Raw genomic sequence first — 21,390 nt, forward strand, 5'->3', positions numbered from 1 at the left:
GCAGAAAGGTAGCATACAGGGGATAGCAAGTGGAAATCACTCACATGTTTCAGTACATTATCATCAAAGAATTTCTGAGTGATGGCGTTTGGGCAGAAGATGTGGGTGTGCAGTTCAAAGCAAGATGAGCCCTGGTGACCAGGTGGTAAAGCACGTGGCTACTAACCAGAAAGTCAGCAATTTGAGCACTCTACAAGAGAAAGATGTAGTGATTTGCTTTCCTAAATAGTACAGCCTTAGAAACCCTTGGGGCTGTTACCACTTTATCTTAAAACGTCTTTGTGTCAAAATTAACCCAACCGGAATGGCTTTGACTTTTTTTTTTAGACTCAAGGCAAAAATAGTAAATAGAAAGTACAAAGACCCTTAGGTAGAAATAAGACGGGCATAAAGGTCTGTGGACTAGAAGATTTGGGGTGGGGGAAAGGATGATGTAAAGATTCTGAACTCAAATGGTACCTCTCGGTGAACACTTGCCTATTTATTTTCCCATAGTCTTTACCCATAAGCACTCACATTTCATCCTCTCTTGGAAGTCTTTATTGGTAAAAATTTCAGAAGTTAAAACAGCCCCAAAATTCCCATGTGAGAATGCATCTAGAAAAAAGCAAGATCTTTCTTACAGAAATGATTGCTTCCATCTCCGTGGGATTTCATTCCACTTAGGGGTGTTAAGAACAATGCTATAGAATCATAATATGGTAGGTCTTGAAATTGACAAGTCCCTTCAGCCCCTGCCTGCTAGCATGCGAGGCATAATTATTCCAGATGAGGAAAGGATCATTTGGGCCTAGTCATAAACAGGAACTTGACAGAGATTGAATCTATTAATAGAAAAAACAATTTAAAAATAATTTTATTGCTCCTCAAAAAAGTATCTCTCTAATTATAAAATCGAACCCCAAGTTTTGTTCTACAGGTGTATAATGCATTTATAAAATCTGTAAATCTGTAGGAGGACTCAAGGATTCTAATATATATATATGTATATAATTATATATAGTATTATAAAAATTATATATAGTATTGTTTTTATAGTATTATAAAAATGATATATAGTATTGTTTTTCAAACATGTAGCAAAGTTATAAAATACAAGAAGCTCATACCCAGAGAAAAGTAAGTTAAATTTATAAGAATAATGATTGAGCATCTAATGTGTATCGGATGCTGAGTTAAATCATCTGGGTACCCACTTAGTCTGATAAGCATATAAATTATAAACTAATATAATACAATGAAACATGTACCAACTCCACGGACAGGCATTCTGCTGTGGACGAGGACAGGAAGGAACACCTGTGGCTCCTAAGTAGGATGTTCATAAGGAGAGGGAAATGGTAGGCGTGAGCTCAGGAGAGATGCACAGGGTTCTTTCTGTGAAGCGATTCTCCACCTCTGGGTCGCAACCCCGTTGGGGGGGTCAAATGACCCTTTCACAGGGGTCACCTGATTCCTAACAGTAGCAAAATGACAGTTATAAAGTAGCAACAAAAATAATGTTATGGTTGGGGAGTCATCACAACATGAGGAACTGTATGAAAGGGTCACGGCATTAGGTTGACCGCTGTGTTAAGTGCAGGATTTTGGCGAAGGTATTTGAAGAAGATTAGAACTAGTCGGTCACAGGGGCGTGGCGCCAAGAGTAATTATCAATGGCATCATTTTATTGGGTGCTTCCTGAGTGCCAGCTGTTGGACTGGACCAATGTAAACACATGGCACAGTAATCTACACGGTACATCGATACCACACTGGCCTCGTTTGACAAAGAGGAATTGGCAACCAAGAGAGGCCATGCCACTTGTCACTCAGCTCATGCGCAGCACTGAGGGGACTGCTACCTGAAAGGGAACCGAGTAGTCGGCACATTCTAAGCACATCGAAGGGCCGGGTTGGTAAATGGTGTGAATGTCGGTGACCAGAGAGGTCCAAATGCGTGTCAGTCCCGGTTCTGGCAGGTCTGCGGTGCCGTGCTCAAGTGTTGTGCGGCAGGCAATCAAGAGGCCTAACGCTCTATCCATGGAATGAGAGGCATGCCAGCTGATGCATGTGTTACTGTGGCAACTTGATGTTTAGCAAGAAGACGTGTTAGTGATACGATGGACACTTGGGAAGTTCTAGAAATGATCCAAGTAAAAGATGCTGAAGTAGGCTTTCAGAGAACAAGTAAGGGACAAACAGAAGATATTTTGAGGCTCAAAAATATTGTAAGGTAATGAATGAGTGTGGGCAGTGATGTGGCTTTGCTAGATATAGCTGCCCATCTATTTTGATAATTTGCAGCATTATAACAGAACCAGAAACCTGTCTTTAAGCAGCCTTTGCCAGGGGAAGTGGGTGGAGAGAGGGGGACAGTTTGCCTAGAACCCAGCTATCAGATCTTTGCACATAAGACTCCTTCTAAATATGGCTGCCAACGTGGAAGGCAACCCTTCTGTGGGGGTGGCCTCTGTAGGGCCAGCGAAGAAAGAAATGTTTCGGCATTTTTGGAGGCTAGCTACCAACTTGACTGTGTCCTTCGATGCAGCTGCTTGTGACAGTGGCAGACCCCACAGAGTGCAGGGACGCTCTTCCTAGCTGCAGAGTATCCAGCTCTGGTTCTTGGCCCAGGAAGCACTCCAATAGTACTTAAAATATCTGCCATGAAAACTAGCCAGGGTAGATTCTGCTGTTTGCTATGGAGGACCTGATGTGAAAGGGGATTTAATTGCAAGAATATTTCAGAGGTTCTAGCCCATGAAGTTGCTAATAGGATGCTGTTGCTGCTTTAGGGGAAGTATTTTGGTGAACATGTTGCTTCTTTAGAAGTATTTTGGTGAACAGGAACATCTGCTGGATATTTATTGGGAGGAATAAGAGGTATTGGACTAGGCTTCTTTTCCCTTTGGCTGATTGGTACGCCAGTCATGGAGAGGCAGGTAGGAATTCAGCCGCGGAGCCTCACAGAGAGGTGGGAGCGGAAACGCAGCCATGCGAGTAGCCAACACACAGACCAGCCTGAAGCAACAGAAGCGGCCTGCCTTTCCAGGGAGCGAGCGAAGGTGGAGCGAGGAACAAAAGAACCCTTTGGGACAGAGCTTTTCAGAAGAGCTGTGATGTAAGCTACATATATAATTTTATATTTCCAAAAGCCACACTAAAAGAAGTCAAAAGAAACAAATGGAATTGATTTTAAGAATACAGCCTATTTCACATAAACATCCAGGGTGTTGTGATGTCATCGTGTCACCATGAAAAGGCAGTAAAGAGATATTTGCTTTTTAAATTTTTATACTAAGTATTAAAAATCCAGTGGGTATTGCCAATGTGTAGCACATACCTCCTCAGAACAGCCATGTTTCACGTGGTTGGTGGCAACCATGTTGGCAGGCCTCGGTCTAGAGGCAGATGAAAAAGAACAACTGAAGTACTGCAGAGGGGAACGGAACGGGAAGGACAGGGGATAAAGTGTCACAAGAGCTGAGAGCATAGGCTCTTTCAGGAAGGAGGACGCCATTCCTTAGTGCAAAAACCACAGAGGTGTCCTTCTGAGTGGGAACTCAGCAGAGAAAGCTGGGATTGAGATGTGAAGATGCTGCTGGAAACATCAAAGTCGCCGCGTTGAAACATCCCACCCAGGGAGGTCGGAATCCAGTGGAGAGAGAAGGGAAAGGAAGGCAGAGAGAATGACCGGACGTGCTAGCTTTTAATACACACCATATAAGTTAACCTTCCAACGACAAAGAATTTGAAGCAGAGAAATTCAGGAGTTTACACTGAGCCACATGAGTGAGATTTAGCCAAAGTGAGAATTATTCCAAAGCGGATTTTAGAACAGGTCTCTCTAATGTTGGTACAAAATGAAAACTTAAAAAATTAAAAACAATGGATAAATGTATAGATTGTGATAAGAGAAGTAAGAGCCCCCAAGAAGAGTATTTAATAATAATTAAAAATACATAGAAAAAGAAAAAGGGGGGCGTTTATTAAGATTTTGTTAATTTAATTTCTTGAGGTGGATAGTGTAATAAATACGTGTACATATATATAGGTATATGTATGTTTCCTTAAAAACAAAATTCTCTCCAGATTTTTTTCCCTCACACCTAGATAATGATTTATGTGGCTTAAAAATAAATAAATAGGGTACGTCTAAAATCAAGAAACAAAATCCATAATACAAAAAGTTTCACATGTGTAAGGATAATGATCCCACTGACCGTGCCCACGCATCGGGAATTCTCGTTTTCCTGTAAATGTACTTAAGGCTAGGATCTTATATAGAGGAATAGTAATCATTCATGACATACAAGCCTTTTTCTGAATTAGAATGTAGAAGAATGTGTTCAAATCTTTTGAGATACTTCCCTATCATCCGGCACCTGGCTGGCTCGGGTGGAATGGGGAGCTAGACAGCGGAGACCAGAAGTATATGAAGGCTTTCAAGAAGCTCATGGAAAATTTCTATTTTCTTTTTTTTAAATTCCATTTTCTTTTAATTCTGTGTTCCCACAAACTTTTATCAGGCCCCCTCATAGACTAAACAAAAGTTTCCATATGGCGATGAGTGCTTTGGGTAAAGAAATAAAGTGGGGGGAAGGCATAGGCGGTGAATGTTGTGGTAAATAGTGTCTGGGTAACATTGGAGCACACAGACCCCCAGGGAAGGGTGTGGTGACAGGGGGTTTAAGCAAAGTGCACACAGGCAGGGGCTGTAGTTTAAGAGATGGTGAGTGTGAGTGTATGAGGACAGTGGGGTGTTTTTTGCTGTTGTTGTTTTAGGACCTCCTAGGGCCTTTTAAGGAACCCCTAGATAGTGTAAATAGTCAGTGCGCTTGCTGCTAATAAGCGTGTCAGACCCAAGGCCACCCAGAGGCGCCTCCAGAGAAGGCTGGGCGATGTACCTCTGAGAAATCAGCTGTGGGAAACCTGAGGGGTCCGAGTAGTTGTGTTGTAAGAAATGATCGTCTCTTAGACAGATTGTCAGGTAGCACTCTCAAGATTTGATGCAGAATGAAATGGAGTTGAGGGTGATCTTTAAGCTTAATCGGGGGCGGGGGGGGGGGGCACTGTCAATTTCTAAACTGAAGGAAGTTTGTGTAAGTAGCAAGTTGGGAAAGCTTTGAAATTCTGTGTGGTTCATGTTACCCATGTTCATGAAAATGTAGAATAGGCCATTGTATATATCGCACATAAGTATTTATGCATTTGAAATGTCTAGCCCTACTTCATAGCCATATTTTTATTATAATTTTAATGTTATTAGTTTAATAATGTCACGGTGATTAATAAATGCAGTTGAAATGTTATATCTAAAACGAATTGTAAAGTCTTTGGCATAGTGAGTTATGAGATAATTTTAAGCAATTAGCAAGGAAGGGGAGGCTGGAAAAGAAACCCCGAAAAATGTCTCCCATCGCCTATTAACTGTTACCATGATTTGGCAGGCTTATGATGTAAAGTCAAAGTTCCGTCATAACTCCATGAATGTAATTCTTGGTTCCCTAATCTGTAGACTGAATTTCGTTATTGTTTTTGATTTTCATCTCTCACGCGCCATCTGGTTTTTCTTCCTCAGTCCAGTCACTTTCACTTAAACATTCTTGACCCCTCGCTGGAGAGCTTACATGAGCCCCTGCCTGGGTCCTTTCTACTACTGTCACAAGTGACAACTGTCAGATGAGGCCTGGTTAAAAAACCCAAAGTGCTTTCAGTTTCGTTCAAACTCTGAAGAGACTGTCCTCTCCCCACAGTTCTCTGATGGTAAACTTTATCCTAGCAGTGCATTCGTGCGGCATTGTTTGTATATGGATATATAAAAGTAGGATATATTGTAGGTGGTACAAAAATTCTTTTTCCAAAAAGGCAAAACCAAGGTGAGTAAGCAGGAATTCTTAGGTGCCTGTGTTTTCTTCTGCATCACTTCTTTTTCACCCAAACTGAAAACTCAGATGTGTGTGCCCCCCGCCTTGTGCCTTTCTCTAGGGAAGAGAGTGAGAGCGTGCTGACGCTGAAGGGCCTGACTCCCACTGGCATGCTCCCCAGCGGAGTGCTCTCTGGAGGGAAGCAAACCTTGCAAAGCGGTAAGTGGACCGACCCAGCACCTCAGGCAGCCCTGCTTGCTTTGGTCCTTCTCGGCTGAAAGAAGGGCTGAAAGGTCACATCAGGATGACCTGCCTCAGCTAACATACGGCTCCTCCTCTCACGAGAAGACGCCTGTTGCCCCTTGGCTCCTCCTCGTTTGTATAGAACCACGTACTCAGGCCCACCTAGCAGTCAAAGAGGTTCACATGCACGATGGGTCTGACCACCTGGAGCCAATCACCCACTAAACACAACTTCTAAATTCTATTCGTCATTAAAGTTTTCATCTAGTCGAGGAAACACACACAAGTATGCATGCAGATAGACTACGTTATATCCAGAAGTCTAGATTGTAATGGAGAGTAAATTACAGATGCTACAAGGATCATTTCAGCATCCGCTGGAATCAAAACTAGCAACTCAATATCTCTTTATTTGATTCATTAATTTAGAGCCTAAGAAAGGGCCTAGAACTAGATGTGATTGTGGAAAGTAACATTTTCACTGAGATAGATTTTTATCCTAAAAAGAGCTAGCCAATGATGAAATGATGGAAATGTCCGTATTTCTGCTGTCCGCTACAGCAGCTACTGAGAGGGCACTTGAAGTTTATCTAGTAGGACTGAGAAACCAAATTCTTAAATTTATGTGATTATCATTAACATTACCTAAGTAGCCCCCATATGGCTAGTGTTCTAGCCACTATTGGAATGTATAATTTTTAGACACGCTTACTGGTTTATTACCTATTTTTACTAATTACATTATTAGAATCCCATTTTAGCGTTGCTTTGTAGAAAATGTACTCCTAGATTAACCTGTGAGACAGAAAAGATAAATTGAACAAAAACGCATTGTGACCGTTTTGAAGCAATCTCAGCCTCTTGCTTATTTTCCTGTCTCTTTCTCTAAATCTTTTTTTGTGTTTTCTTTTCTATCCTTGTTCTTCAATTCAGACCCTCAGGCCTTTAGCTACACCTTCTCCACATAGAGGCTCAGCAGGTATAGGAGACTGCTGATGACCACCGCCTAGCAACATCACGATAGTTTTCCTTTTTCTCATATGAATTTATTTCAAAGTCAGCTGAGTTTCCACAAAAAAGATGCAATTTCTTCAATGACTGTAGGAAAAATAAATGGTGTGATTGGTGTAAATTCCTCTTTATAACTCAAGGATATATTTTAGTAACTTGGAAATAAAAAGAGGCTTTCCCACCAAAGTAAACTCACTGAAATATTAGCATAATGGATTATTTATAAGCATAAAACACTTATCTACCTAATTGACTGAAACCAGCATCATTTCTGAGAAGCACATTTGAAGCCACAAGTTCTGGTGCTATCAGGACTGATGGCCACATTTGCTTTATCTCCCTGCCGTCAAGGCCAAGGGTAGCAGGGCTCCTGAGAGTTCCTGAGACCGAAATGTGTATAGGAGTAGAAAGCCCCTGGTGGTTTCAGACCGCAGCCCAACCCGTTAACAACTGCCCCACCAGGGTCCTGTGCTGTTGCCTTAGGAGGATACATTAGCAGTGGGCAGTACACGTATCTAGCATGCCAGTGCTGGTGTGGCTCCAGATATTTTGCTTTACTTTTAAATTTAAGTTACATAAGTTATTATAGTTCGTTATTTTATGTTAGATGTTTACCTACATTTTTAACCTGGATCATTTGGCTTTTCTTTTAATTGATTTTCTACGTATTGGTTTGCATGATTTTATGTTGAACTCATACACACACACACACACACACACACACACAGGAGACCGAGGGGCCGTAACTCTGTTAGTGATGAAATTTGAAAGCTTATATTTTAGACCACATACCTGACCAAAACCTCAGATGTTATTGTCTTCCTTCCTTCCATTTTTCCAAAAGGAGAAACCATCAAAGTTCTACTATTGAGCTCCTCTCGAGGGAGGTAACTGTTATTTCTAGCATAAGACTCTAAGCTGCACTGTAAGGAAATTAGAGTGCACATTTGGCCGTTGCTCTCATTTTAAACCTCAAAGTGTAAGAAAATGCGAATTTCAGTCAAGGGGTAGGAATTGAATATTCAACATTTTGGAGCACTTCATTAAGCAAAGCTCGTCTAGCTGAACAACAGACCCTTGTCTAGGGAGGGCGCCTCCTTTGACCATCTAGAAAGCTTGCTCTAAAGCATTGGGCTTCTAATGTTCTGGCTGGGAAGTGCTGACGTTTCAGTAGGTGGGTTGTCTGTTCTCTAAAGTGCCAACAGAAGTACCGAGGCTTCAGGCACATTACCACTTAGATTGTAGCACTTCCAGAATTTTATTTCCCAAAGTGATATCCCAAGAAAGAAAAGAAAACTAATTTTAAATTGGGTTTCCTGCTCTCCCACCTAAAAGAGGTTTTTTTTTTCCTTGGGCGTGTCCACTTCCTTTCTCCCCTGCCCCTTCTAACTTAACGTTCACCCTCCTTAAGCCCTTGTTTTCAAAGAGTCACGTCATTATCACATTGGACACACGGATTCTATTCTTTATCTAAATGTGCGTGTGCACGCACGCACACACGTATAGCCCTTGTTTTTCCCTTACATTAGGAAGTAGTACTCTTCAATATTGAATAGTATGAATTATTCCACTGACATGGTGGTACCACTTCAAGTTCTGCCGTTTTCCATGGCGTTTTTAAACTAAGTCACCAAGCACAGCCATGGTTTGCAGTGCTGTGTGTAAGTCAGGTGCACGTTTTAGACTTGCCTGGACCTTGAACCATTCGATCCAGTTCACACCTTCCTGAAAATTTTTGCAACTGATTGTATTGTCACTTCCTAAGGGAGCAAATAATAGATTATATTCAGCTCGTGAAGGACACTTACTATTTTAGTTTTTTATTTTGTTTTTCTGTTCTTTCCTTTGGAGACTTTCTGTTTGGTTGTCTGTGCCAGAATCCAGCACTTAACAGGAACATGAGTTCTCTTAGCTCCTTTGATCGTCACTGATTTGTTCTTAGAATTAAGAAACCCTCTGCTCGTTTCTCTCATTCATTTTGCACCCTCTCTTCCCTTCAGCTACTGTTGAGGCTATTGAGGCTGATGAAGGTAAACCGGCCAGTCCCCTTTCTGTTGCGCCTACAACAGATAAGGGCTCTGCTGGGTGTATTCATTTTTTAATTTTGATTATTTATTTCTTTTTGCTGTAGCTTGTACAGAGTGTGTGGGTGTTGGGCTAACAGTTGTGGCTCAGTATTAACCAAAATGTTCTTGCTTTAAAGGGGAAAATGTCCTTTTCATGGTCTGTTCGTTTGTTGGTAATTCTCCTTTTTTTCCTTTAAAGCTGTGTTTGACTTGGATACACTGAACTTCATATAATCACACGGAACAAAAGGATTATATATATATATATATATATGGGTGGGGGTTAAAGTAGAAGTTTTGATAAGTAATGTAAATATATATATACACACAAATAGAAACATTTATTGAGCTACACCATGTCCTTCCTCAAATCACTTTCATTCAGTACTGAAAAGAAGGAGATAAAATGAGATTTATTCATTGTAACCTTCAGAAGACACTTCTAGCACACACACACAAATCCCCAAAAAATAAAACAGTGCTTTTTTTTAGTCTAACTTTAATTTTTGTCTCTCTGTGAAGATCGCAACACATGACAGGTATGTCTGGAATGACCTGTTCTGCTGGACGTGTTGAATCTTAACCTACTGGTGTTTACAGATCAATTAGTGAAAGCCAAATATTAGAAAGAGTCTTTTAAAAAGCTAGTCCCTGAGGAAATGGCCGGTAACAAGAATACTGAATACCAAGTAGGCTGTCAATCGATTTATGTTCACTGAGCGCCTGCTTTGGATCGGGAACCACACTAAGTGCTGCAGGAGAAATCAAGACATGTATCTCACCGACCGCGCCCTCACGGGGCTTAAGGACACTAAAGTTGTACGTTTAGTCATTACTTTTTGAGAACTTTTTTAATCCATGGTTAGGAGAGACCTGTATTTCAAAATAGCTTTTCATATCGTATGTGCCATATCTACTGGAAATTTTTAAAGGAATAATTTGAAGTTCCCCTTTAAAACAAATTCTTCAGTTGTATTTTGTTCTTGCAAGACAAGATGGCCTTTTTTTCCCCCAAAATTGTGTGCTTATGGTCCCTTGGTCTGACATGAGAAGCGCCCCTCTAGACTCTTCTAATTTGCGGACGATTTGGATATGCTAGGGGTAATGACCTGCTGTAAGAGAAAATACAACTGCTTCCTAAATAGCAGTGAGTACAACTGCTATTTATGTGGGAATTCTCTGTTCTCTGGGCAAATTCTAATCTGCAGTGTGCATTCTTGTGGATAGTATGGCTGTTTTTTATTTTTTTCTTTTATTTGTGGTTTCTGTGACTCTGTGTTGTGTTAAGTATACTACCAATGTAAATTGCTAATACCCATTGTCTGACCAGCAACTAAGCAGAGCACATTCTTCATATACCTGGATAGACAAAAATTGATTGGACATGGACCCCAATTCCAGAAGCGCAGATGATTCCAGCGGGATTTGTAGCGGGAACCCACCCACCCACCCACCCACCATATTGGCTTTTGAAAGCTAGACACATCCCACGTTTGCCTTCTAATCAATAACATGGCTTCTTCATAAATTATACTGACTGTGAGAGTCGGTGTCTTTCCTGATCACGATGAAACGATGCCATGGTTTAGAAAAGGCTGGAGCTGCCGTGCCGGCTATCCCTTCACCGCTACCAATCATGGACTGCATTTTCAGGACGGATGCTCTTTCGACAGCTCCTAGTATTCTTTGATTTGCAATTTATTACAAAATTAGAGAAGAATTAAGAAGCTTTGCTTTGGGCCTTGGTCTTTCCCCATTTCTCCATTGTCTCCCTCTCATGGTTGACTAATCACCATTTTGCTAACACTGAAAATAAAGAGGGGAAAGTGAACAATTTCTCCTAGGTGATGAGTTTTGAGAAAACTGTGTCTTTTGCGGTTCTTGCCCATCCTCATGGAAAGAACAGGACACGTGGGTCGCAGTGGCTGGTGAAGTGTCAGCTTGGAGCTGCCTTTCTCCACCGCCCCGCCCCCCCACCCCCGCCTCCCAAATAGGATTGGGAATGAGTGAGAAAGGCCCCACAAAATTATCCTTAATCAGCCATGATGATGCAGCCCCGTTCAGCATTGGTGATTGGCCCTTCCAGACCCGGCTTACACTTCTCAGAGAGCAAAGCAAACTGATGTCATCGGTTCCCCATTTCAGCCCTTTTATTTTCAGCACACTGCTTGGTGCTCCCGCGGAAGAACCCAACACACTTCTGAGCACGGATGCCTGGCCTATCCCTGTCACCCACTGAGGGTCACTGCACACAAACCAGCTCTCGTGGCCCTCACTGTGAGAGTCCATGTTTTAACGGAATAGGTCCCCAAACAGTCCAATTTGTTTTTGCTAAAGATTATGAAAGGCTTTCCCCTTTGCCGGTCTTTTACCCAGAACTCAGGTGTCCATTGATCCGCTAAGAAGCAGGTATTCTTTGCTGTTGGCAGTAATGGATAACCAGATGAAATCAGTTTGACCTGTTCACTGCTGAAGAGCCAAACAGCTTATTTGCTTAGTATAACTGAGCTTGGTTTTTCTGGTTTTTCTCTTATCTTGTTACCCACTCTATGTACCTCCAAAATTGAGTGGGGGAAATATGAATGTATAATTTTTACCTCTTTTTTCTTATATCACCATTGAGTTATTTGAAGAGGAAGTCTTTTTGGATTATGAGATGGTATTGAAATGCCCCAGGTTAATTCATTTTTTTTGCTTTTTACAATCTCTACTCTAAGCCCTTTACTGGATTTTTAAAGTTCAGCAGACCCAGTAATCCCACTGAATTTACCAATACTAACACAATAAGATAATACAAGTAGGGCTGCATTAACATCTGCCGAAGAGACTATTTTATGCACGATCCTGCTAATAGAGTAGTCAGTTGATGCTGGGTCTAACAACACTGAGGTTCACTACAAACAAATCAACTCTCATGCACCTAATAGCAATTTTTCTCCTCACATATCCACTTGAGATTTCTTTGCACTAAACGTTTGTGAGGACAAGAGAAATGTTTACAATTTACTAACTTCAAGAGGACATTTTGGTTGGCAAGAGACATTGGCTGTTTTCAAACCTTTTGGTTACCTTCGAGTATGGTAAGGAGTCTGTGGTGTTGTGTTCAGGTCCTGTCAGTCCCCATGTTCTCCACTAAAGGACCCCTCTCGCTCTGCGAAATCGCTAACATCACCAGAGACCGCAGCTCAGCCATTTGTTTACCTCTGGCTAATCATCTCTCTCTCTTTTTTAATGATTTTCTGTTTAGCTATCAAAGGATTTTCACCACAACATAAGATCACTAGCTTCGAGGAGGCCAAGGGCTTAGACCGGATTAACGAGAGGATGCCGCCTCGCAGAGATGCCATGCCCTCTGACGCCAACCTTAACTCCATCAACAAGGCCCTCGCCTCAGAGACTAACGGCACGGACAGCAATGGCAGCAATAGCAGCAATATTCAGTGACCACTTCCTGTTCACTTTTTTTTTTCTGAGCTGCAGGGCATGATGGGGATGGCTGTATATCGGCAGTTGGATATTCTTGCCTCAGATGGTAGTTTATTTGCTCTGGGGGCCAGGAATTCAGGATTCAGTTTACACTATCATAAAATAAAAGCGGGAAAGAGATGATAAACTATATTTTGTTGGGGGTTGTGATTAAACACCTCCTTTGGGTATGCCTTTTAAAAAAATGCTTCTAGGGGGGAAATTTTAAAGAAAGCTAACGCTAGTGTCTATACTGCGATGTTAGAGGAATGAACACGTTTTCCTACTGCATTGGGGGACTTCTAGATAGGTTAATGACAGCCTTTTATTATGTTACTGGACATGAACACTTTGTCTAATTTCCTACTCTACTGTACGTTTACAGTCACGGCACTAAAAATGGATGACATCAAACATTTTTAACAAAATGATGTACAAACTAAATAAGGACTATTTATTGATAATGTTTTGCTACTCTTGTCAGACAATGGCTATAAACTGAATTAGGCAGTCTTAAAAAAAAGAAAAAGAAAAAAAAAGAATGTTGCAAATTTGTTAAAATGCCAAAAAGGACAGTTTAATTTTGTACAGATTACGCTTACCTCAGGTTTCTTTAGTGTGCTTGAATGCCCTTTTTTTCTTCCATATAACACTTATTAATTTGGCAATGAATATCTTTCCTTTAAGTTTTAAAAAAACTGGAATAATTACATCTATCCTTTTTTGCTGTTTATATTTAGGGTTTTTTGTTGAAAAAAATCAAGTCTTGGTTGTGGCTTGCTGAATTAAATATTTATGAGTGGTGCATTTTTAAGTATAGTGAACAAGACACCATATTAAGTAAAGTGATAAAGCATCTATATTCTGTAAAAAAAATCTGCCTATGCATGTTTTTTAAGAAAAAAAATGGCTGTCTTGGCCTGTACGGGACTGTCATGCTCTTAGTGGCCTGGCGCGTACTGGAAAGGTACGTGTACTGGCATCCTTCATATTCCCGAATGCTTCCTGCCTTGACATTTTGTAATCAAAAAAGCTTTGAAAAAATCTAAAGGGGAGAGTATTCATAAAAGTTTTTAACATAAGCTTGTCAGTGCACATATAGATGGTTAGCATGTTTAGCAAACTTTGTGAACTTTAAATAAGTTTGTAGTGACATGTGAAACTCCAAATGCATGGTAACTGTTAATGTCATCATGGTTTAGTTAATTTCATTCTGTTCTGTCATGTGCCACAAAGAAAATATGTACTTTTTTCACTTTTTTTCCCCTTTGTATATCAGTTACGGGTTACAACTGGTTCATTCTGAAAACAACAACAACAAAAGTCCATTCATATTTTTTAACAATTGTATAAGTGCCCAAGTAATTCACTACAGCCTAAAGCCTTGCCTTTGTAATTTGACTTCTGAAATGTTGGCAATCAAAGCATGCACTTGTAACAATGAAAAAGAAAAAGCATTTTATATTACTACTCAATAAAAAAAAATGTGCATGAACTTAAAGAACTCTTATCCTTTCACTGAGTCTGATGAAGGGATTGAAGTGCACAGCCACCGTGGGTGGCGTCTTCTAGGTGCTGGGCCCACCACCAGGTATCACGCTTCACTTTAATAGGCTCATGCAGGCCTGTGATCTAAGGTGCGGTGCCTGCTTGAGCCCTAAGAATCTTGGTGGATGTGAGTCTCAAATCAGACATGATCAATCGATGTAAAGCGCAGATGCCATCTTTTCTGGCTCCGTGACTGTGGGAGTCCTTTATGAAGCCAGAGCTTTCCTTTTCATTGGGAAAAACCTATATCCATTTGTTATCAGCTTGTTTCAGTTGTATCGGATGCCCTGTCTGCTACAGCCAGAAGAACTAACTTCCAAGGACATTGTCCTCACAGGAAAGAGCTGCATTTGTATTGATATGAAATTTGTATACCGGCGCTTCAGCTAATATCCAAGCTCCCAGATATTTAAGACACACCAACTTTCAGTTTGTTTCTGACACTGTTCATTTTCAGTGCACTTTGTTTTATGTAATGAAGTATGCCTGTTTTATTAAATATTAAGAATATGACAATTAGTGATAGAGTGTACTAAAACAAAGATGTTCTCGGTATATTCTCTGACAAAGACTAGCATCCCAAGTTCATTTGAATGAATCCGAATCCCCCACCCCGGTGGATATTTTTCCAGCCCCCCCCCAAAAAAATGACATACAAGAAAAATATTTAGATACAACTTACTAGAATGATGTGAAAGAATGGTATTTCTGGTACCGAGGGGTTTGTTTTCTTCCTTATACCTGCAGAGACAATATCCTGACAAAAAGAAAATCTTTTTTTTAATTCTTTTCCTTTACAAATTGTGCTGAGGCAACTATGGCATAGAAATAAACATTTGACATTAAAATAAGCTATTGATGTGAGTACTGCTTGGTCATTTGGTCACTATTAAGAAAATTAATGCCATATGTTTTGCATCATAATTTCATCTTTAGAAGCAATATATCGAACCGAAGTTATTTCCCCAAAAGGAATGCTAATGTCAGTTCACCATTTACTAGAACTCACTCCAATTGTTGAACTCCGGAGTTTGTCATGCCATTGCATTTTCCGTGTCTGTCTGAGTTCCTCTGTCTGTGTCTCACACAAATAACATTCACTTAGCCTCCTGCCTTCCCCATCTCCCAACAGACCTCTCCTAGGGGCTATGGTTAATGCCAAATTTTCATCTAATTTATGGAGAATGACAGCTAGGTTTGGCACATCTCTCAGGTCAGCAATTTCTTTTGCTCAATTTTATATTTTCATTTCTTAGGACTCTTTTTAAATGATGTTTGAGGAAAAGGAAAGAAGGTGCTCCTGAGTCTAAAGCTGTCTGGGAAAGGGACCAATGTCCAAGTCGATGGAAACGAGCCTCCCTGCCCAGTTGCAGTGCTGCGGCCGAAAGCCATGTTTCTGGAAGCGGGCCGCACTGCCCCTGGGGGCTGCTGGAATGATGGGACAGGCGTGATGCAAAAGCAGATGCCTCTACTTTACCCTGGATTATAGGCCGTAACAGGATTCCTGGCGCCAAGGTGTTTATTTTCTTTGTTATCCTTACATAGAAAAGATCCTGGCTTTTTTTTTTTTTTTGCCAAGGCACTGCGTAATTTTTTTTTTCTCAAAAAAGGGCTATGACGCCAAATAAGTTCAGGCACCTATGGCTTTGAGCAGTGGTTCTCAAACTTCATAATGCCGTAACCCTTTAATACAGTTCCTCATGTTGTGATGACCCCCAACCATAACATTATTTTCGTTTCAACTTCCTCACTGTCATTTTGCTACTGTTATGACTCCTGTGAAAGGGTTGTTCCACCCCTCCCCCCCCCCAAGGGGTCGTGACCCACAGGTTGAGAACTGCTGGCTTGAGTAAACCATCAAAGCTGGAAGTATCTGAGCAATCAACTGAGCAGGTGTAATGGCGAAGCCAAGCACTTCTCAAATCATTGCTCTCTTACCCTCATCCTGCCCTATCTGGTCAGGTCACTTGTACCATCCCTCCATTTTCCGGCCCAGAACCAGGGCCCTAGTGGTCATCCCCACAGGAGGAACACTGAGAATGGCTTCCTTCAGTGGTACACACGTTCGGGCAATTTCCTGGCTCTTATTTTCTAGATCCATCATGCTCCATTAAGAAGCATGTGCCTTGCCGTTTCCCAAACCTGAGTACCCAGATTTCTCCTAACACTGGAAGCCATTTGAGCCAGACTGACATCAGATCACCAATACAGGAGATCCTTCCTTGTCTCCTGTGATCTCGTCATTCACCTGATTACTGCTGTGAATACTGAGTCTCTGCTCTCTTCCCGTGCTGTTCTAGGCTAATTTCCCACAAAGGCCTGACATTCTGTACAGCACATCCATTTTCGCGGTCATGTTAAACACTACAGATTATTTCCATCAAGTACCAGTTCCACAAAACAAAACAAGGTTTAGCTTACACTAGACTGTTTCTGAATGTAATTTTTTTCTATTTCTTGATTGCCTCTTATATTTTAAGATAGTATTAACCTGTTAACCAGGGAAGTCATTGGGTAGGCCTTTTCATGGTAAAACCATTAAGCAAAAGAAAAGACGAGATTCTACCTATTTCTAATGCTCCCATTGGCAAGAGGGAGCAGGGACAACCCAGGATGCATTTGGGGGACTGGAGGCCCAGCAGAGAGTGTCTGCTTTAAGGAAAGATTGAGGAAGCTTAAAGGTGAACCAAAGGAGCCACAAGAGCTCTAATTGTGAGTGGGCTATTCCAAAAGACCATGTTTGAGTCAAAAGATGCCTCCTTGACTTGAAGTTGTTCTTGGCTGCTGTCAGGGTGGTCACTGGCTCATACCACCCCAGTGCACAGCTGAGCAACACACTGCCTGGCCTGTGCCACTGTCTACTTGGTTGTATCCAGGGTATTTTTATTGGTGATGGTCACAACGAGATCACCAAACTGTCCTTTTCTGTCTCGGTCTGGGCACCCCACTGAAACCCACAAAAAACACCACTGACAGATGGGTGGAGATTGTACACAAGATGCATTAGCCAGGAATTGAACCCTGGTCTTCCATTGTCAAAGACAACCAACATTCTGCCACCGGAGAAGCTGCTCATAATTGAAGCTGTTTCAACCTGACCAGAAGCTGTATGAGCGAACACACTGGGCTGTTAATCAAAAGGTTGATTAGTTGTCTAGTTGACCCAGAGGTACATCAGAAGAAAGACCTGGTGATCTCCTTCCCAACAGTCAGCCACCGACAAGCTTATGGAGTGTAACTTTTCTGTATGACACACGGGGCCACCATGAGTCTGAATCTCCTCAACAGCAGCTAGCAAAACCACTCAAGAAAGCACATACCATCCCTTCCCAGAAAGTGTCTTAGAGCAGCCACAATTCCTGCCCTGCATCTGCAATGCTGTCCCCTGCAGCGCTGTGGGTCAGTGAGGGCATGTCGTGTCTCATGGTGGGGCCAGCCCTATGATCTTACCTGTGCCGAGCAGGAGTGTTGTCCTTGGGGCTTGGTGGGACCGGATGTGGTTTCTCTCTCTCTCTCTCTCTCTCTCTCTCTCTCTCTCTCTCTCTCTCTCTCTCTCTCTCTCTCTCCTTTTCCATCTTAGTTTGTCCTGCGTCATCTGGGCAGACCCACCACCCTCCCTGGGCTGTATCTTCGGTGCTGTCCTCTGTAGTGGTATCTTCTGGGGTGGGGGGGTCAACATAGCTGGGATTGGGACGGCCCCACTGGGAGTGTCTTCCATGTGGGCATATTCCGTTCAGTGTAGCAGGTGTCTCCTGGACAACACCACATGGCAGGGGCTCCATGAGACGTCACCGGGACCCTACAAAAGAAGATCCTGAACTAGATATTACCCTGCAACATTGAGATTTGAACTGCCTATGCCATAATGATTCCGTGCTTTAGGATCATGGTGTTTTGATTCGCAAACTGTTCCCTAGTACCGTGTGATTACAGGAATAGTGCTATGGTTGTGGGCTTTGTGCATCTACCACAGGAGCTTCTCTGACATGTATTTGGCATGTGAGCTGCTGTAGATCAGCTGAGAAGAGTTTACAATATAATAATCAAGAATGACAGTGTCTATCATAAGATATTGCAGTAACTCAAGACAAAGTTAACTTCAAATGTAGTTGGGAAATGTTCTTGACAAGTTACATTTTCAATTCATTTTAAACCAAGGGCTTCTAGGGACATGTCGGGGTCAATCTACATTTCTTTCCAACGACTCCACCTTGTCCACAAGATGAAGTCCAGTTCCCCAAAGCTAGCACAGGAAGCCTTTCTCCATCTGACTCTTGCTCGTCTCATCTACCCCCCACCCTTTCCTACTTGACCCCGAGATTCAACACGACATCCTCAACTCCCTAGGTCTCCTGTGTGGCATGACCCATATTTTACAGAGGTCGAATTTGCCCTAAATACTTGGATGGGCCCGTTTCCCTTCTCCAATTATCCGAGTGTTATCGAATCCTTTTATAGGGGTAACTGTAGTGCTTAGTACACTGCACATCACGTCGTTTTTCTCTGGCACTGGGATGGAAATTGTTTGTCTTTGCAGTCTTAGCATCAGAGTGGCTGACATGAATGTTATAACCCTGCCGTACGTTTTTTTCCATGAGAAATTCGAGTCTGTATTTCAATTCAGCACATTTTCTAACAGGTTCAAAGATTTTAATATCCAAAAAGCATAATTACAATTTTGGTTATAGGGTCCTAATTTGAATTCAGATGCAAAGAGGGGCATTATGTAAATATTTGTTTAAAACCTGACATTCCCAACTCGACTACTTTTGCAGAAGCTGCATTGTCTTTTAGAGTTGATTTATTAGACTCCAACCAGGAAGCAATTTGAGTGCTTCTAGAAAGAGCCCATGGCGAAGCCTCTTTAGGACGAGAGTTGCAGTCATGTTTGAAAGATTGCTGCTTTCACATTCGCCCTCCACCTACATCATCTCACTTAGCGTCACTACCAACATGCCATAACATGTTCGGAACCATGCTTTTCAAATGTTCACCCGGCATAGTTTATGTTCAGCAATCTCATCATTTACATGAAACATTGGCATGACAAGGACACTCCTTTGCTTTCAACACCATTTCTCCAAAAATTAGAGATCATAAAATGTTGTCAGTCACCAATATCGTAATAAGAATTTATAATTGTCCTGATACCAAAAGCCATCACGATAATGCTGACTCAGTGACCTAGCGACAGCAGGCTGTTAAGTGAGTGTTTATAGCAGAACAAAACACCATCTTCCTCCCTCCCTCAGAACAGCCAGTAGTTTCAAACTTGCAGATCAAAGCCCATCTCGGAACCACAGGGCTGATATAGTCCTGATGGGGCCCGTAGAAAGTCATGAAGACAGAGGCCACGGTGGAGCAGGGGTGTGTGCTCGCAGAGAGCAGAGGGAGCATTACGGCTTTAGAGACGAAGATTGCCATCCGATCACCTCGGAGTCCTCACTTGGTAGCGATCTGTGCTGGCCTATGTCCGGTGGAGAAGACAAGAGAAAACACGGTCTCTATCCTCTTCCAGTATACAGCAGCGGTGAAGGTAAATCCACCCTCATTGCCGTGTGTACTCACTTTGGTGCAGGTCATTTATTTGCATCCCAATCTGGAGTTAGAAGTGGGTTGGTGTTTTTACAGCTCTGCTAATTACCAGATGTTTATGTGACCTTGCGAAACATGCTAAGCTTCCTTAAACCTCATTTTATCCTTGGTAAAAGGAAGATAATAATAGTAATTACTTCATAAGCTTCTTATGAGGATTAAGTAAGAGAGACAATGCAAATAAAGAACTTATGGTTTCTGGCACAAAATAAGCACTGAGTAAACTTTAGTTGTTATTTTGGTGTTTAGCCACTTGCTGAGTTCCATGAGTGTTTGCAATCGGCATTCTGTAGATGAAGATTGTTTGTATCAGAGAGCATGACTGAGGGTAAGAGCAGGACAGACACACAGCGTTCCGTGGATATTTTCTGGAAGGGTGGGTTGATAGGAAACTGGGAAGACTTTGAAAGCAGGAAGGACCCTCTAGCTTGAGAGGAAACAGAAAGCTAAGGAGCAGACCCAGAAACCCAGTGGTGTGCCCTCCACCGTGGTCAAAGCACAGCAGAGTCGGGGTGCGGAAAGCAGAAGGAGTCAAACTCTGCTATCACGTCCATGCTGGCTCGTAGTGGCCCTGCAGGACAGGGTCAAACTGCCCCTCTGGGCTCCTGTGGCTGCAGATCTTTATGGGAGCACCTGGTGGGCTTGAGCTGCCGACCTTGTGGTTAGCAACCCAATGTGAAACCCTCTATGCTGTCAGGGTGTCTGCGTGGGGCGTGAAAGGAGATGGGAATGGTAGGTTGGGGTGAAGTCACATCTGTTATTGTACAGGCTTTCTGCTGCAGTAACCAAACACCTGATGGCGTGAGCTTGAGCCACACAGACGTTGGCGAACCCTTGACAAGGACACCTGAGTATATGCAGCTCCAGGATGGATTTGGTGGCTCAACAGTATCCCCAAAGGCCTAGGCTCTTCCAGCCCGCTCATACTTTTCTGTTGGTTTGCTTTTGTCCTCATGTTTGCAAAAGACTGTCACACCTGATGACGTCATGTCTCACCCAACCCTTGTCTGGAAAATCCCACCCAACGCTGTCTTTACTACTGGACAATATCATCAAAATAACCTGTCAAGCCTGGATGACCTCCCACAGTAATGGAACCACGACCTTGGCAGAGTCATAGCAAGTCTAGAAGAGGGAAGGGCAAAAGCATAATGGTCACGATCATTTTGAGGGAGTTGGGGGCAGAAGTCTGGTAAAGATCAGACAAAGTTTATGAAATAATAGTTTAAGATTGGTGAAGCAAAGGAGAGTGATAGGATATATTGGAGTTACAACTACTGGACTTATAGGTGTGTATGAGCATTGAAAGCAAAATGATAAAATTACAAAGTACTGATAAAAGAAATTAGGACCTAAATAAGTCAGGGAAATGCAAGCGAAAGCCAGGGTGGTACCATGATGACGTCGACCAGGTGGGAAGGCAAAGAAAGCAAGCGATCCCGTCAATATGGAAAGCTGGTCAGAATGCAGAGCTACGAGAGCTCTCCGACACGTTAGCAGGAATTAGAAAAAATGGCACAGCCGCTCGGGAAAACAGCTGCCGATACTGTCACCGTGAGGGCGAGCCACTCTGCTGCAGGGCACGCAATGAAATGATCAGATATGTGCACACAGAGC

At 42.3% G+C, this 21,390-nt stretch overlaps 1 protein-coding gene across 1 annotated transcript in view; it reads left to right on the plus strand.

Annotated features, from left to right (window-relative positions):
• Positions 1-15,023, plus strand: part of PPP3CA (protein phosphatase 3 catalytic subunit alpha) — a 348,928-nt gene extending 333,905 nt beyond the window's left edge. The window contains exons 12-13 of the mRNA XM_075543988.1: positions 5,967-6,064; positions 12,413-15,023. Of these exons, the coding sequence (XP_075400103.1) occupies positions 5,967-6,064; positions 12,413-12,609 (295 nt within the window). The 3' untranslated portion in view covers positions 12,610-15,023. The remainder of the gene's footprint in view (positions 1-5,966; positions 6,065-12,412) is intronic.
• Positions 15,024-21,390: the final 6,367 nt, after the last annotated feature.

This window comes from Tenrec ecaudatus, chromosome 3 (genome assembly GCF_050624435.1).
Source record: "Tenrec ecaudatus isolate mTenEca1 chromosome 3, mTenEca1.hap1, whole genome shotgun sequence".
In the NCBI taxonomy this organism is placed as follows: domain Eukaryota; kingdom Metazoa; phylum Chordata; class Mammalia; order Afrosoricida; family Tenrecidae; genus Tenrec; species Tenrec ecaudatus.